Source organism: Ranitomeya variabilis, chromosome 4 (assembly GCF_051348905.1).
Source record: "Ranitomeya variabilis isolate aRanVar5 chromosome 4, aRanVar5.hap1, whole genome shotgun sequence".
Lineage (NCBI taxonomy): Eukaryota > Metazoa > Chordata > Amphibia > Anura > Dendrobatidae > Ranitomeya > Ranitomeya variabilis.
Window position 1 is genome coordinate 473142161 of NC_135235.1, and position 17757 is coordinate 473159917.

General features: G+C 47.5%; 1 protein-coding gene across 4 annotated transcripts in view; it reads right to left on the reverse strand.

Moving 5' to 3' along the window:
- FBF1 (Fas binding factor 1) overlaps positions 1–13662 on the reverse strand; it is a 108510-nt gene extending 94848 nt beyond the window's left edge. Inside the window, exons 1-4 of one of the 4 annotated variants that reach the window (XM_077251778.1) lie at positions 13384–13662; positions 13277–13304; positions 2815–2856; positions 1028–1115 (exon numbers count right to left, since the gene is read on the reverse strand). In XM_077251778.1, the coding sequence (XP_077107893.1) occupies positions 1028–1115; positions 2815–2856; positions 13277–13304; positions 13384–13386 (161 nt within the window). In that variant the 5' untranslated portion in view covers positions 13387–13662. The remainder of the gene's footprint in view (positions 1–1027; positions 1116–2814; positions 2857–13276; positions 13305–13383) is intronic. The other 3 variants (XM_077251776.1, XM_077251777.1, XM_077251779.1) reach the window with 3 other exon arrangements.
- Positions 13663–17757: the final 4095 nt, after the last annotated feature.

Below are 17757 nucleotides of genomic sequence, written 5' to 3' on the forward strand. Positions count from 1 at the left end.
AAAGTCGGGTCGAGTGAAATCGGCCGATCCTATAAAAAAGTCGGGGTCGGGTTCGGCCGAAACTCGAAACCCAATGCAGTGCATTGGGTTTCCAATGGTTCCCAGGGTCTGAAGGAGCGGAAACTCTCCTTCAGGCCCTGGGATCCATATTTAAGTGTAAAATAAAGAATTAAAATAAAAAATATCGCTATACTTACCCTCTGATGCGCCCTGGTACTAAGCGGGAACCTTCCTTCCTTAGAATCAGCCTTCCAGGACCTTGCGGTGACGTCGCGGCTTGTGATTGGTCATGCGGCCGCCCATGTGACCGCTCGCGCGACCAATCACAAGCCGTGACGTCACCGAAGGTCCTGGAAGGGCTGATTCTTAGGAAGGAAGGCTGCCGGAAAGAAGCCGAGGGTGAGTATATTCCTATTAGGTATATACTCACCCTCGGACATGCCCTGCTTCTTTCCGGCAGCCTTCCTTCCTAAGAATCAGCCCTTCCAGGACCTTCGGTGACGTCACGGTGACGTCACGGCTTGTGATTGGTCGCGCGAGCGGTCACATGGGCGGCCGCGCGACCAATCACAAGCCGCAACGTCACCGCGACGTCACCGCAAGGTCCTGGAAGGCTGATTCTAAGGAAGGAAGGTTCCCGCTTAGTACCAGGGCGCATCAGAGGGTAAGTATAGCGATATTTTTTATTTTAATTCTTTATTTTACACTTAAATCTGAATTCCGATACCAATTCACGATATCTTAAACATATCGGGAATCGGTATCGGAATTCCGATTCCAGATTCAGAAGATCGCCGACTTCATGGCCGACCCCACACAGGGGTCGGGTCGGGTTTCATGAAACCCGACTTTGCCAAAAGTCGTCGACTTCTGAAAATTGCCGACCCGTTTCGCTCAACCCTAGTGAGCACGTCTATCATACATGGGTAGTGGATGTTCCAAATAGGTCAAAGAAATGTCTATCTGGTTGACCCCTGACTCGGATTGTTTCTATTTCTAAAGAGTAGGTATACTTTAAGTCACTCACTTTTTGGTGGTGCTGGATAAAACATTTGACCGATTTCTGTTTGTAGAAGCCAAAGATGGCGCTTTCCGTTGTCTCGGTGGAGATGGATCTGAAATCGCAACAAATAAATACAGCTTTGACTACTTCACCACAAACATTAATTTTACACAAAGCCTCATGTATTATATCATGAACAAGTTGGAATTGGATTCTTTTGTTGGGATTAGATATCTGAATCAATGGGCATATTTTAATATTACCATATATATCTGTTGACAGCCTACTGATTTGGCTGCCTGCAGGCCAAGCTAAAATTGTGGTATTACTGTCACTTGCATGTGACCTCTGTGTCCCTATGGAGAGAGATCTCACACAATCGTGCCAGAATTTTTTCAGATTGTCACTAGCAACCTTTATAAAACATTGAGGCTAGTTGAAAGCTGTGCTCATGCCATTGCCATACTATAACTTAGAGAGCCCGTCACACGAACAAAAGAAAAAACAAAACAAAAAAAAAACGATTATCTTGCAGATATGGGGTTAATCTGCAAGTTAATAGCCCCACTGCCAGGAGGAAATGAACTTTATTCCTTCCGGTAACATTCAGGTTTCAGTCACCGCTCTGTGCATAATGAGGGGCAGTTGTAACCACACCCCCTGGAGTGACTGACAGCCAGCCCTAATGCAGAGCCGGCTGTCAGTCAGAGCCTGGGGAACGGTTACAGACACCACTCTCTACACAGAGCAGTTACCGAAGCCGAGCCGGCACCACCCCCGTGACTGAAACCCATATGCTGCCTGGAGGAATAAAGTCAATTTCCTCCCGGCAGTTGGGGTCTAACTGACGGCGCTAGGCATGTTCAGAATGCTATTAACATGCTGGTTAACCCTATATCTGCAGGTTATTAGCGTTTTTTCACGTGACAGGTTCCCTTTAAAAGGCTATGTACACATTTTTAAGTTGTTTATTTACTTTCTAAATGTGACCTTCTCTCACTGTTAGGCGGAATTCACATGTCCAGTTTTCACGTTCTGTGTAAGAAAGGTGATTTCCTCACCAGCGAGGGTCTCCTGACCCAAACACAACAGCTTTATTTATGCCTATGATGTAATATTCCTCAGGTGAGGAAACCAACAGTCAGTCCGTGCACCTTGGTCAGTACTCGGACTGCAAGACATGGAAATATGAATCCAGCCTTATAGATGGTAGCCTAAAAGGGGTTGCACAGTGATCTCCACAGCCTTGAAAAAGGAGAAAGCAAGTACAGTTTCAGGGAGGGAAGAGAAAGTAGGCTATAGATAAGAAAAAAAGCACATGAAGAGAAAAGGAGTGCAGAACAGAAGCTGTGCTGATGTATGAGTTAATGATAACAACAGCACCCTATATACATACAGTCTTCAGCTCCTCCCAGCACCGCACTGGTCTCACGCCGCCATTTTGCGACCCCCAACTTCTGATTAACCCAAAGTCAGAGGTTACGGTCGCAAGCTCTCAATGCAAGTCTATGATAGCCTTGTTCTGGCCTCGTTCTGGCTCTCATAGACTTACAATGAGTTGTGACTTTTGGATCACGCCAGCAAACACTGGAACCATATGGCAGGTCACAAACAGCTGGAGACCGTCAGGAGCGCCGACGAGAATAGATGGAGGCGGTGGCTGGTAAGTATGAGACTAAGGGCAGGGAACTTAGATTAGAAGCACCACTCTGGCACTGCAATAAAGCAAACAATGGAGTGGTGCTTTAACTTAAAAGTAACCACTAACTAGTCCTCTCATGGAGCCTTATGTTTCTTAGCAGTCTACTCACCATCATCACCAAGAAGGTCTCCAAGGACATCATCAATAGAATCTAAAAGGTGATTGGAATAATTGACTCTTCTTGCAAATAACATGAGATTCATAATATTAATACAGCAAATTATAAAATGAAAATACTAAACACAAAAAATCAAAACAAATCAGCATTTAGGCTATGTGCACACGTTCAGGATTTTTCACGTTTTTTCTGCCGTTTTCCGTGGGAAAATCGCTTAAAAAACGCATACATAAGCATCCCATCATTTTTAATGCATTCTGCAATTTTTGTGCACATGATGCGTTTTTTTCCACAAAAAAAATGCATCGCGATAAAAAACGCAGCATGCTCATCAATTTTGCGGATTTTTCGCGTTTTTCCCGCTATTTAATGCATTGGGAAGCTCTGGGGAAAAAACGCGAAAAAAACGCATGCGGATTTCTTGCAGAAAATGTCCGGTTTTGATCAGGAAATTTCTGCAAGAAATCCTGACGTGTGCACATAGCCATAATCACACATTTAGGCATTCTAAACTGTACATTCAATTTTCATTTTTGTGTTTGCAATTTTCCATTTCTTTATGTCGGTGTAACTACATGAGGGCTTGTTTATTTACAGCCACTGGTAAGCATTTTACTACATACAGGGAACATACATTACTGACACCTAAAGTGGGGAAAATAAGTAAGTCATGCACTGCCGATTTTGCAAGTTTTCCCACCTACAAAGAATGGAGAGGTCTGTAATTTGTATCATATGTACACTTCAACTGCAAGAGACAGAATCTTAACAAATCCAGAAAATCACATTCTATGATTTTTACATAATTTGCATTTTATTGCATGCAATAAGTTTTTGATACTATAGAAAAACAGAACTTAATATTTGGTACAGAATCCTTTACTGCAATTGGAGTTCAGATCTTTCATGCAGTTCTTGACCAAGTTTGCACACACTGCAGCAGGGATTTTGGTCCACTCCTCCATACAGATCTCCAGATCTTTCAGGTTTTGGGTCTGTCGCTGTGCAACATTGAGTTTCAGCTCCATCCAAAGATTTTCCATTGGGTTCAGGTCTGGAGACTGGCTAGGCCACTCCAGGACCTTGAAATGCTTCGGAAGGAGTCAATCCTTAGTTGCCCTGGCTGTGTGTTTCTGGTCATTGTAATGTTGAAGACCCATCAATGACCTTTCTTCAATGCTCTTACTGAGGCTTCCCTTCAATTCGGTGCAGTCATCCTGTCCCCTTTGCAGAAAAGCACCCCCAAAGTATAATGTTTTCATCATGCTTCATGGTTGGAACGGTGATCTTGGGGTTGTACTCATCCTTTTTCTTTTGCAAACACAGCAAGTTTAGTGGATACCATAAAGTTCTATTTTGGTCTCATCTGACCATACGACCACATGACCTTCTCTTATGCCTCCTCTAGATCATCCAGATGGTTATTTGCGAACTTCAAACGGGTCTGGACATGTGCTGGCGTGAGCAGGGGGACCTTGCGTGCCCTGCGGGATTTTAATCCATGATGGCGTAGTGTTTCTAACGTTAATGTTTGAAACTCTGATCCCAGCTCTCTTCAGGTCATTGACCAGATCCTCCCGTTTAGTTCTGGGCTGATTCCTCATCTTTCTCAGAATCATCCTTACTCCATGAGGCGAGATCTTGCATTGAGCCCCAGACCGAAGAAAATTGACATTCATCTTGTGTTTCTTCCATTTTCTAATAATTGTGCCAACAGTTGTGGCCTTCTCTCCAAGCTACTTGCCTATTGTCCTGTAGCCCATCCCAGCCTTGTGCAGGTCTACAATTTTGTCCCTAGTGTCCTTAAAGTTGTCCACTACTATAACCTTTTTTTTTTTTTTCTCATAAATCTTGCTATTATGTGCCACTGAAAACATCTACTGTGTTTATTTTAGCAATATTACCTTTTATCATGCTGTAGCAGCCCACTTTAGTGCTGGATTCAGCTCTCATGGGGTTAATCGACAACTTCCTTTCTCCTGAGTCATTGTGCTCTAATACTACAAGTTCCATGATGCATTGCACTGCTACTAAGCCTGAACCTACCACACCCTCTCCAAAACACACCCCAACCCCTCCCTCCTCTCCCCCCTCTAGCTTCAAAAAGATTTGTGATGTCATTTCTGTCCAACCTCCTCTTTTACATTTGTCCAACCCACACTCCATTACACACAGATAGATGGATAGATAGATAGATAGATAGATAGATAGATAGATAGATAGATAGATAGATAGATAGATAGATAGATAGATAGATAGATACAGATATATCTATGTCTATTTCCATACATATGTCCATATCCATGTTTCTAAACCCCTTCACCCCTGGAGCTTTTTTGTTTTCGTTTATCGCTCCCCTTCTATCCAGAGCCATAATTTTTCCTTCAATATGGCCATGTGAGGGCTTATCTTTTGCAGGACAAGTTCTACTTTTGAACGACACCATTGGTTTTACCATGTCGTGTAACAGAAAATGTGAAAAAAATTCAAAGTGCAATGAAATGGCAAAAAAGTGCAATCCCACGCTTGTTTTTTGCTTGGCTTTTTGGCTAGGTTCACTAAATGCTAAGGCTGTGTGCACACGTTGTGGATCTGATTGCAGATCCGCAGCGTTTTTTGCTGCACTGAATTGCATCAAATCCGCAGTGTAGAGCACAACCAATGTAAGTCAATGGGAGCCGCAGACTTGTGCACATGCTGCGGAAAAGGCCGCACCGAAACGCAGCTTTTTTTTCTCACAGCATGTCACTTCTTTTGTGCGGAACTGCAGCGTTTCTGCACCTTTAGGCCATGTGCACACTCTGCGGCGTGCTCTGCGGGTTCTCCCTATACTATTGATGCTGCATATGCAGCAATATGCAGCATCAATAGTAATGTTAAAAATAATAAAAATTGGTTATACTCACCCTCTGACGTCCCGATCTCCTCGGCGCTGCACTCGGCGGTCTGGTTCCAAAGATGCTGTGCCGAGAAGGACCTTCGTGACGTCACGGTCATGTGACCCGGGCGTCATCACGGTCATGTGACCGCGACGTCACCGCAGGTCCTGCTCGCACACCAACCCTGATACCGGACGGCCGCGTGCAGCGCTGAGAGGTGAGTATAGCATCATTTTTTATTTTAATTCTTTTTTTTTTTACACTATTTATGCTTCCCAGGGCCTGGAGGAGAGTCTCCTCTCCTCCACCCTGGGTAGCAACCGCACATGATCTGCTTACTTCCCGCATCATGGGCATAGCCCCATGCGGGAAGTAAGCGGTTCAATGCATTTCTATGGGTGCAGAATCGCTGCGATTCTGCACAAAGAAGTGACATGCTGCGGGTTGTAAACCGCTGCGTTTCTGCGCGGTTTTTCCTGCAGCATGTGCACAGCGGTTTGCGGTTTCCATAGGGTTTATATGTTAATGTAAACGCAATGGAAACTGCTGCGGACCCGCAGCATCAAAATCGCCGCGCATCCGCGGTAAAAACTGCTATGTGTGAACATGGCCTTAGACTTTCATTGAGTCGGGCACATCCGCCGCAAAACCGCAGATGTAAAATAGATCTGCAGTTTTGCTGCGGATGTGGGTCCGAGAAACGCAGCAGCTCGGGAGGATGGAAGTGTGTGGGCGGTGACGGTGTGCGTCTATGTGTGGGCGGACGGGGTCTGCGGGCTGTTCGGATGTGTGCGGCGCTGTGCGGGACTGTTCAGGTGTGTGCGGGGTCTGTGGGCTGTTTGTGTGTGTGCGGGGCTGTGCGGGGGGTCTTTTGGGGTGTGTGTGCAGGCATCATCCGATGGGACTACAAGTACGCAACATCCAATCTGCAGCTCATTCGGATGTAATCTGGACAGTGGACACACACCCTACGCTATCCATACATCTATCAATAGATATCTATCCAGACACATCTACAGATAGATATATGAATAGATAGATGTATGCATCTATAGATCTATCTATATGTAGATCTGTCTATCCATTTCATCTATCATCTATCTGTCTATCTGTGTGTTTAAAGGAGTGTGGGTTGGACAAATGTAAAAGAGGAGGTTGGACAATAATGACATCACAAATCTTTTTTTTGTTCAATAATACATCTTTATTTACCTTTCAAAAACGCACCAAAACGCCTAAAAACCGCGCAAAAACCGCAACAAAAGCGAATTAAAAAATGCATCAAAACCGTGCAAAAAACTGCATAAAAAACGCATCAAAACCACACCATAATTGCATCAACACTGCACCAAAAACTGCATCAAAACTGCGCAAGAATCGCACCAAAAGCTGCATCAAAACCACACCAAGAACTGCATCAAAACCGCACCAAAAACTGCATCAAAACCGCACCAAAACTGCAAACTGCACCAAAACTGCATTAGGTTTTGATGCAGTTTTTTGTGCAGTTTTGATGCTTTTTTTGGTGCGGTTTATGCGCGGTTTTAATGCCGTTTTTGGAAATAAGTAAATAAACGGAAAATGTGCATGATTTGAATGGAAACATGCATGAAAAAAAGGATTCCAAGGCCGGATTCATCATTTCACAGCTCAGTTTCATAGGTTTTTTTGCCGGATCCGTCGCTGTGCGTTTTTTCGCCGGACAGAAAAAACGTTCCTCTGTATGTGTTTTCCATCCGGCGGAAACAGCTTTTTTGACGGATCCGGTAAAAATCGAATGAAACGTGTGGCCATCAGGCGCAATCCGGCGCAAATACAACTCTATGAGAAAAAAACGGATCCGTTTTTTTCAAAACTTGCTGGATTGTGCCTCACGGCAAAAACCTGATGTGTGAAAGCAGCCAAATATATGGATAGATACATCTATGTTTCTATAGATATATCTATCTATAAATATATCTATAGATAGATATATCCATAGATATATAATAGAAAGGCCGATGTTTCTAAGGCCTCTTTCACACTAGCGCCGTGCACTGCACATCGCAATGCGTTGTTGTGGAGAAAAACGCGTCCTGCAAAGTTGTCTGCAGGATGTGTTTTTTCTCCATAGACTTTTATTAGCGACGCAGCGCGACGGCCCCGATGCTAGTGTGAAAGCAGCCTAAGGCTACTTTCACACTTGCGTTTTTAGCAATCCGTCTTTTTTGGAAAAAAACGGATCCTGCAAATGTGCTCGCAGGATGCGTTTTTTTACCCATAGACTTGTATTAGTGAGGGATCGCGATGGATTGCCACACGTCGCGTCAGTCGTGCAACGGATGCGTCGTGTTTTGGCGGACCGTTGGCACGTCCCTCGCGTCTGCCATTTTCTACCGCGCATGCGCGGCCAAAACTCCGCCCCCTCCTCCCCGGACTTCAGAATGGGCAGCTGATGCGTTGAAAAACTGCATCCGCTGCCCACGACGTGCACAAATTTCACAACGTGCGTCAGTATGTAGGCCCGACGCATAGCGACGGACCCGTACCGACGCAAGTGTGAAACAGGCCTTAATGAGCGTTTAATTTAATAAACAGAAAAAAAACGGCGTGGGCTCCCGCGCAATTTTCTGCGCCAGAGGGGGAAAGCCGACGGCCGGGGGCCAATATTTGTAGCCTGCTATGAATATCAGCCCGCAACTGTCTGCGTAGCCTTTACTGGCTATTAAAATAGGGGGACCCCCCAAAAAAATAACGTGGGGTCCCCCTATATTTTATAGCCAGAAAGGCTACGCAGACAGCTGCGGGCTGATATTCATAGCCTAGAGAGGGGCCATGGATATTGGTCCCCCCCCGGCTACAAATACCAGTCCGCAGCCGCCCCAGAAATGGCGCATCTGTAAGATGCGCCAATTCCGCCACTTAGCCCCTCTCTTCCCACTCCCGTGTAGCGGTGGGATATGGGGTAATAAGGGGTTACTGTCACCTTGCTATTGTAAGGTGACATTAAGCCGGGTTACTAACGGAGAGGCGTCAATAAGACGCCTATCCGTTATTAATCCAATGCTAATAAAGGGTTAATAAAACACGCAAACATTAGGAAAAAGTATTTTATTATTCTTCATTTAACCATACTTACCATACTTCAGCGCCTGAAAAAAACGTAACATAATAAACCGTATACTACCTGTCTGCCGTAGTCCAATTAATAACGAGTGTCCCACGACGATCTCCCCTATAGAACAGTGACATCGGGTGATGCCACTGCTCTATAGGACCCTCAGTGACACACTGACAGGAGACAATGGCTCCTGCAGTGCATCACTGAGAGGTTACTATAGTTCACTGGTCTCACTTTATGGCAAAAAGCTGCGTGGGAACTTTCTCATACAGTATGCCATAAAGTGAGACTAGGGACTATTTTCTCACAGGGGTGTAGGAATACATTGTGGGGAATACATTGTGGAAGGATACCTTCCTCCCCTCATTGTGTTCCTGGAGCCCCTGGAGAGTGGTTGCATCACCTGATGCTCCTGCTCTCTACGGGAGATCGTCGTGGGACACTCGTTTTAATTGGATTTCTGCGGATCAGGGAGTATAGTGTTTGTTTATTATTTTAATATTTTTTACAAATGACAATGGCTTCGGGGATCAAAGTGACAAGTGATGGTGAGTATGTACTCTATGTTATATGTACTGTATGTATGTTGTATGTATGTATGTACTGTATGTGGCATGTTGCATGATGTCACATGTTGCATGATGTCACATGTTGCCGCATGGCGCATGTTGTCGCATGCTGCATGTCGGCGCATGTTGTCGCATGCTGCATGTCGTCGCATGTCATCACATGCTGCATGTCGTCGCATGTCATCACATGCTGCATGTCGTCGCATGCTGCATGTCGTCACATGCTGCATGTCGTCGCATGGCGCATGTCATCGCATGCTGCATGGCGTCGCATGGCGTCGCATGGTGCATGTCGTCGCATGGCGCATGTTGTCGCATGTTGCATGTCGTCGCATGGTGCATGTAGTCGCATGGTGCATGTCGTCGCATGGTGCATGTCGTCGCATGGCGCATGTCGTCGCATGCTGCATGTCTCGCATGTCGTCGCATGTGCATGTCGCCGCATGGCGCATGTCGCCGCATGGTACATGTCGCATGCCGCCGCATGGCGAGTGTCGTTGCATGGTGCATGTCGCCGCATGGTGCATGTAGTTGCATGGCGTCGCATGCTGCATGTCTCATGTCGTCACATGCTGCATGTCGCCGCATGGTGCATGTAGTTGCATGGCGCATGTCGTCGCATGGTGCATGTCATCGCATGGTGCATGTAGTTGCATGGTGCATGTCGCCGCATGGTGCATGTCATTGCATGGTACATGTCGCATGCCGCCGCATGGTGAGTGTCGTTGCATGCTGCATGTCGTTGCATGGCACATGACGTCACATGGCGCATGTCGTCGCATGCTGCATGTCGTCGCATGGTGCATGTCGTCGCATGCTGCATGTCATATGTTGTTGCATGGCACATGTCGTCGCATGGCGCATGTCACCGCATGGCGCATGTAATTGCATTGTACATGTCACATGCCGTCGCATGGCGCATGCCGCCGCATGGTGAGTGTCGTTGCATGGTGCATGTCGCCGCATGGTGCATGTAGTTGCATGGCGCATGTCATTGCATGGTGCATGTCGCATGCCATAGCATGGCGCATGTCACCGCATGGTGAGTGTCGTTGCATGGTGCATGTATGTATGTATGTATGTACTGTATATGTGTATTTTTTATTTTTTTTTAATTACATTCAACACATTAGCCGGATGATGGGACTACTACTGTCCCATCATTGGCTAATGTGTCACTCACTGCCACTGTAGCAGGCAGAGCCCGATGGGACTTGTTGTCCCATCGGACGATGCCTGCACACAGAGACACACACACACACACACACACACACCACACACACACACACACACACCCCAGCACATACCGGTCCGCACAGCGCCGGCGCCCGGGACCGCACGGCGCCGGCACCCGCGACCGCACAGCGCCGGCGACCGGGACCGCACAGCGCCGGCGACCGCACAGCACCGGCGCCCGCCCGCACATCCCTGCCTAGCCCCGCCCGCCCCCAGCACAGCCCCGCAGGCAGCCTCAGCCCCGTCCACAGCCCAGTCACTCTTTATGAGTGACTGCTGTCTGTGGAGCCTGGGGACACGCCTGCTACTGACGTCACGTCAATTTCCAGAGTCTGGAAATTGACGTGACGTCGGCGGAAATGAGCGGCGGCTGAAGCCTGGGGGTCACGTGACCCGGACTCAGGCACCAGCATAGCGCCGCTCACAGGCGAAAACGGCTAAAGAAGGTAATTACACAAATCATCAGGGGCCCTGGGGGGATAATTGAAAGTAGTGGACAACCCCTTTAAGCCAGTCTCACACGTCCAGATAATTCCGGTACCGGAAAAATCGGTACCGGAGTTATCCATGTGCAGGAGACAGCACTAGAGTTAAGCGCTGTCCCCCCTGCATGTGGTGCTGAAGCCGGCATTCATTCCTTCTCCCCAGCAGCGTTCGCTGGAGAGAAGGAATGACAAATCAAGGTTTTGGGGGGTTTTTTGTGTTTAAAATAAAGTTCGTGGTCACCTCCCGCATCCCACCCCCTGTGCGCCCGCCCGCTTGCATTAAAATACTCACCCAGCTCCCGCGATGCTTCCTCTCAGCACCGGCAGCTTGTCCTGTGTGAGCGGTCACGTGGTGGCGGGCGCACAGGGGGTGGGAGGCGGGAGGTGACCACGAACTTTATTTTAAACACAAAAAAAACCAAAAAAACCTTGATTTGTCATTCCTTCTCTCCAGCGAACGCTGCTGGGGAGAAGGAATGAATGCCGGCTTCAGCACCACACGCAGGGGGGACAGCGCTTAACTCTAGCGCTGTCTCCTGCACGGTCCGTGTGGTCCTCAGTCGGCACACGAGCGGCACACAGACAGCATCCGTGTGCGGTACGTGTTTACACGGACCCATTGACTTTAATGGGTCCGTGTGATCCGTGCGCTCCCACGAACACTGACATGTCTCCGTGTTTTGGAAATAGACACGCGGTCCGTGAAAACACGCTGACATGTGCAGAGACACATTGATTTTAATGTGTCTACGTGAGTCAGTTTCTCCGGTACGTGAGGAAACTGTCACCACACGTACCGGAGCCACTGACGAGTGAAACCGGCCTTAGACAGCTCTTTGGTCTTGGCTATTGTGGAAAGGTTGGAATGTGAGTGTGTGGACAGGTGTCTTTATACAGGTAATGAGTTCAAAGAGGTGCAGTTAATACAGGTAATGAGTGCAGAGTAGGAGGGCTTCTTAAAGAAAAACTAACAGGCCTGTGAGAGCCAGAATTCCTGCTTGGTTGGTAGGTGATCAAATACTTATTTCATGTAATAAAATGTGATTATTAACTTGTTAAAGGCCGCTGTCAATCTCTGACAGCAACATTTGACTTGTGTTGATGAGCACGCATGCATTTACTTCCACCAATCGGTGCACCCGTGACATGATCGTGGGTTGCCGATGGGTTGTCATAACAGTCAACGGCTGATGACCCCCATGACTGTCAATACGGAACTCCTTTGAAACTCTGTCTATGATTTCTGCTATGTGCAGTGTTGCTGCACCACTACATCTAGCACCTGAAGGGTTAATAAACTTCTGGAATGTGGTTTTGCGCACCTTGAGGGGTGCAGTTTTTAGAATGGTGTCACGTTTAAGTATTTTCTGTCATATAGGCCCCTCAAAGTCACTTCAAATGTGAGGTGGTCCCTAAAAACAAGGTTTGGAAAAAAAAATTGGAAAAATTGGAAAATCGCTGGTCAACTATTAACCCTTCAACTTACTAAAAAAAAAAAATGGTTTCAAAAATTGTGCCGATGTAAAGTAGACATGTGGAAAATGTTATTTATTAACTATTTTGTGTGACGTAACTCTCTGATTTAGGCTGGAGTCACACTACAGCGAGATACGGCCGAGTCTCGCAGATTAAAACAAGCTCTGGCAGCGGCACTCCGGAGCGGAGCGTGCGGCTCCATGTATTGCTATGCGGCCGCACGCTCCGCTCTGGAGTGCCGGTGCCAGAGCTTGGATTTAACCTGCGAGACTCGGCCGTATCTCGCTGTAGTGTGATCCCGGCCTTAAGGGCACAAAAGTTGAGTTTGAAAATTGCTAAATTTGACAAATTTCCATCTTTTTTACAAATAAACGCAAGTCATATGGAAGAAACGGTGATTTCATTGCTGAAAAGCCGCAGATTTCACGCCATCTATTGCCCAGGAGAAATCCACAGTAACAATCTGCACCAAAAACAGATCCGCAGTAACGGGCCACTTCTGCTGCAGATTTTCTATAACATCAGTCCCTTGTAAGTTATGCAGTGACCACTTGTAGAACTACAACTCCAAGCATGCCCTGGCAGCTTCATGCTGGGGACTATAACGTCCGGAGAGGTATGTTTGGGTAATTACTGCACCAGTCCTTCACATAATTCATAGGAAATATTGCAAATCCCTTAGTGAGAAGTACACAGCGGCGCACTCACCCTTAAATCCAGCCTTACTCCTGGCAGCCTGAAATACAGAAGTCAGCAGTGAATCCCAGGCGCCGGTCACATGACCCTGGAGGACCCCAGATGATGGGCTCACTCACCATAGCGCAGCGCCGGCCGCCTCATACACGGCTCCTGCTGGGAGCGGGGGTCATAACAAAGCCGCGCTCAGGCCGGAACCGCAGCTGCTGCAGTGCACAGCACGGGGCGTCTCACTGTTACCATGGCAGCTGATAGCGCCCAGTCTCCTCCCCTCCCACCATGCCACTGCGTTTACTAGTTATCACGGCCACTCACATTAACCGCCACTCTACCCGTGCCCTGCAGTAGAGGCGCTGCTTCCGGTGTGAGCGAACTGCATTATGGGGATTGTAGTTTACTGTTTGCCGCACGGGACCTCTGTCTTATGTAATAGTAGTACACTGGTCTTATAGCACATGCAAGGGTTAATTTGTCAAGTAGTTTAACAGATCGCTAGGGCAGAACTGATGTAAGGAAAACGTAGCAGTTGCCCATAGCAGCCAATCAGATGCCTGCTCTCATTTTTCAAAGCGCCTTTTGAAAATGAAAGCAACAATGTAATTGGTTGCTATGGGCAACTGCTTAGCTTTCCTTGGCAACAGTTTTGATAAATCTCTTTAGGACAATTCTGGTTGTGCCCCTTTCACCCTTTTGTTGGTCCCGTCGGAGTTTACATCCAAACCCCCCACAAAATGAGAATCGGACAGATGCGCCGATGGGTCCATTGACTGTAATGGCGCAGACGGAGTCACCGTACGCTCTGTCGTGCATCATTTTCGGGCATGTTCGCCTACTAGAGGCAGACACCCGGATGGACATCTAAATGTTCGCCCCAGTAGGGGCATACGCCTGAAAATGATGCACGTTCACTCGGTCGGCACCTTTATAGGCTATGGCCTAGACGGTCCATCTGTCCAAATCCCGTTTTGCGGGGGGTTTGGACGTATACCCCAAAGGGGATCAATGAACGTGGACAAAAAAGCTATGTGAAAGCACGCCCTTCCTCTTCTGTCCAGGGGTGTCAGATGACCACTGCAGGCTGCAGCAGGGGTTCGGTGGGTGAGCATGGTTTGGTTTTTGTGTCGCACTACCATGAGCCCGTTATCACAATATTTATCAGTATCTGACAGCCCCTTTAAGTGCTAGATTTCCATAATTTTTAGACACCGATGAAAGCACCAACAATGGGGGCATCAAAAAAGGGTCATAGAACAATGGAAGAAGGAGACCCGGACTAATCACGTTTTCTTTTACATTATGCGAACGGTCAGGTATGAAGAAATGGCACCAGGACGTATGAAGAAGGCAAACTGGCGGAGGACGTGTGAAGCTCCAGGCAATGTCCTGATAAACGTTGGGTCCTGGCATTCATGTGGATGGTACTATTCACATGCACCACTCACGCAATAAATGGGTTCTTACAAATCTGGAAAAAAATGTCTAATTTGAGGAGATACTATAAGACTATGGCCGGGGTCACACTTGCGAGTGTGATGCAAGAAACTCGCACGAGTCTCAATACCCGGCACTGCCACTTGCAATCGGGACCGGAGTGTGCGGCCGCATAGAAATACATGTAGCTGAATACTCGAGTGCCGGTGGCTCGTACGAGTTTCTCGCATCACACTCGCAAGTGTGACCCCGGCCTATATATAAGACCGAGTTCAGACGAACATACGTATTTCCGGCCCAAGTGAAAGATAAATAGCATACACATCAATTTAAATTAGTAACTAGTTTACAGGTGCTTCTCACAAAATAGGGTCATTACAGAGTGATCTATTTCAAGTGTTTATTTCTGTTAATGTTAATTCCTCAAGACAAGGAAATGATGCTCAGTAGTGTGTGTGGCCTCCACGTACCTGTATGACCTCCCTACAATGCCTGGGCATGCTCCTGATGAGGAGGCGGATGGTCTCCTGAGGGACCTCCTCCCAGACCTGGATTAAAGCATCAGTCAACTCCTGGACAGTCTGTGGTTAAACATGGCGTTGGTGGATAGAACGACTCATGCTGTCCCAGATGTGCTCGATTGGATTCAATTTTGGGGAACAGCCAGGCTAGTCCATAGCATCAATGCCTTCATCATGCAGGAACTGCTGACACACTTCAGCCACATGAGGTCTAGTATTGTCCTGCATCAGAAGGTACCCAGGGCACACTGCACCTGCATATGGTCTCTGAGGATCTCATCCTGGTACCTAATGGCAGTCAGGGTACCTCTGTTGAAATGCCTCCCCACTCCATTACTGAACCACTGCCAAACCACTCATGCTAGAGGATGTTGCAGGCAGCACAACGTTCTCCATGGCGTCTCCGGACTCTGTCACGTCTGTCACATGTGCTCAGTGGGAACCTGCTCTTGTTAGTGAAGATCATCACAGGGCGCCAATGTTGAAACTGCCAATCTTGGTTTTCTCTGGCAAATAATAGCTCTGCACGATGTTGGGCTGTAAGCACGATGTTGGGCTGTAAGCACAACACCCACTTATGAATGTATGGCCCTCATACCACACTCATGGAGCAGACACAGGGATGTTCGTGGCCTCTTGGAGGCCATTTTTCAGGGCTCTGGCACTGCTCTTGTTCCTCCTTGCACAAAGAAGTATGGTCGGGAGCAGTCCTGCTGCTGGGTTATTGCCATCCTACGGCCCCCTCCACGTCTCCTGGAGTATTGAGCTGTCTCCTGATATCTGCTCCATGGTCTAGACACTGTGCTGACAGACACAGCTACCCTTCTTGCCACAACACGAATTGATGTGCCATCCTGGATGAGTTGCACTACCTGAACAACTTCTGTGGGTTGTAGACATCGCCTCATGCTCTTCTAGGGGTGAAAGCAATGACAAAATGCAAAAATGACTAAAACAACAGCCAAAAAGGATGAGACCAGAGAAATGGTCTGTAGTCACGCCCTGCAGAACCACTCCTTTATAGGGGTTGTCTTGCTAATTGCCTATAATTTCTGTTCCATTTGCCCAACAGCTGGAGAAATTGATTCACAATCTGTGTTGCTTCACAATTGGACAGATTGATTTCACAGAAGTGCGATTGACTTGGAGTTACATTGCGTTGTTTATGATCCCTTTATTATTTTGGCCAGTGTATATTTTGGTCTATGTGCATTATGACTGCACGCAGTCAGCATACTGACTAATAAAAGTAAATGTGCTAGTTCACAAGCGATTTGCCACCCAAAGTCTCTTTTGTTGTGTGGAATAGACAGCACTAGTTTAAAATGTCGCAATGCTCCTGCTCCTGTCCACTATGAGGATGAGTGCACATAGATCCAATCAAGTCCAAAGTTTACAGACGTGATTGGCTTTCGAATTGCAAATGTTACGCTGGCCACTCCCACGCCTTCTAAACGCCACCCTACTCACCGCGTGTTTTCCTCCAGTACCTGACCATCCCTCTGAGCGGCCTTGTGAAACACTTCCAGCTCTGCTGTTGTGAGTCATAGCAGGGGGATGGGGGAGTCTATAGGAATGCGCATCACCTGCCAGTAAGTGATATATCAGGCGACTCCACCTTCCTTTCTTTGCTTGAACTTAGGTTCTTAGTAGCTCAGTTTTTAGTTCCCTGTATAGGACTACCCTTCCTTTGTCTCACCTGTTATCGAGCCGGCTTGCATTCTCATTTATCTTAATCGCTCAGCTCCTGACCTTGGCTACATAGTCTGAAACTGTGCTGCCTACCCCAACCTCAGACCATCTGAATACGCTTCTGTCTCAACCACCTGTTACCCATACCTGAGTCTTTAACCCTCTGGTCAGCTGCTGCAGGTCTAGTGAGGGACTGCCCTGGAGTGGTACCTGGTGTCTACCAGAGTCTCATCTTCTCCTCACCATCAGAGGCTCTAGTGAATACCAGGCAGACACTTAGTCATGCCCCTCCATGGTAAGCCCGGACCATGGCATGGGGGGTCCAACACTCCCAGCATTACAGCAATATTAACGTGAAGGTAGCCTTAAAGGGGTTTTCCCAATATTTAAGGTTGTCAAGCGTCCAAAGGATAAGAGACAATGTGTAGATTATTGGGGCAGCGGTTGGCCCTGGGTTCCTCCTAATGCAGGACAATGCCAGACCTCATGTGGCTGGAGTGTGTCAGCAGTTCCTGCAAGATGAAGGCATTGAAGCAATGGACTGGCCCGCTCGTTCCCCAGACCTGAATCCAAGTGAACACATCTGGGACATCATGTCTCGCACCATCCACCAACGTCACGTTGCACCACAGACTGTCCAAGAGTTGGCAGATGCTTTAGTCCAGGTCTGGGAGGAGATCCCTCAGGAGACCATCCGCCGCCTCATCAGCAGCATGCCCAGGCGTTGTAGGGAAGTCATACAGGCACGTGGAGGCCAAACACACTACTGAGCATCATTTCATTGTCTTAAGGCATTTCCACTGAAGTTGGATCAGCCTGTAATTTGATTTTCTACTTTGATTTTGAGTA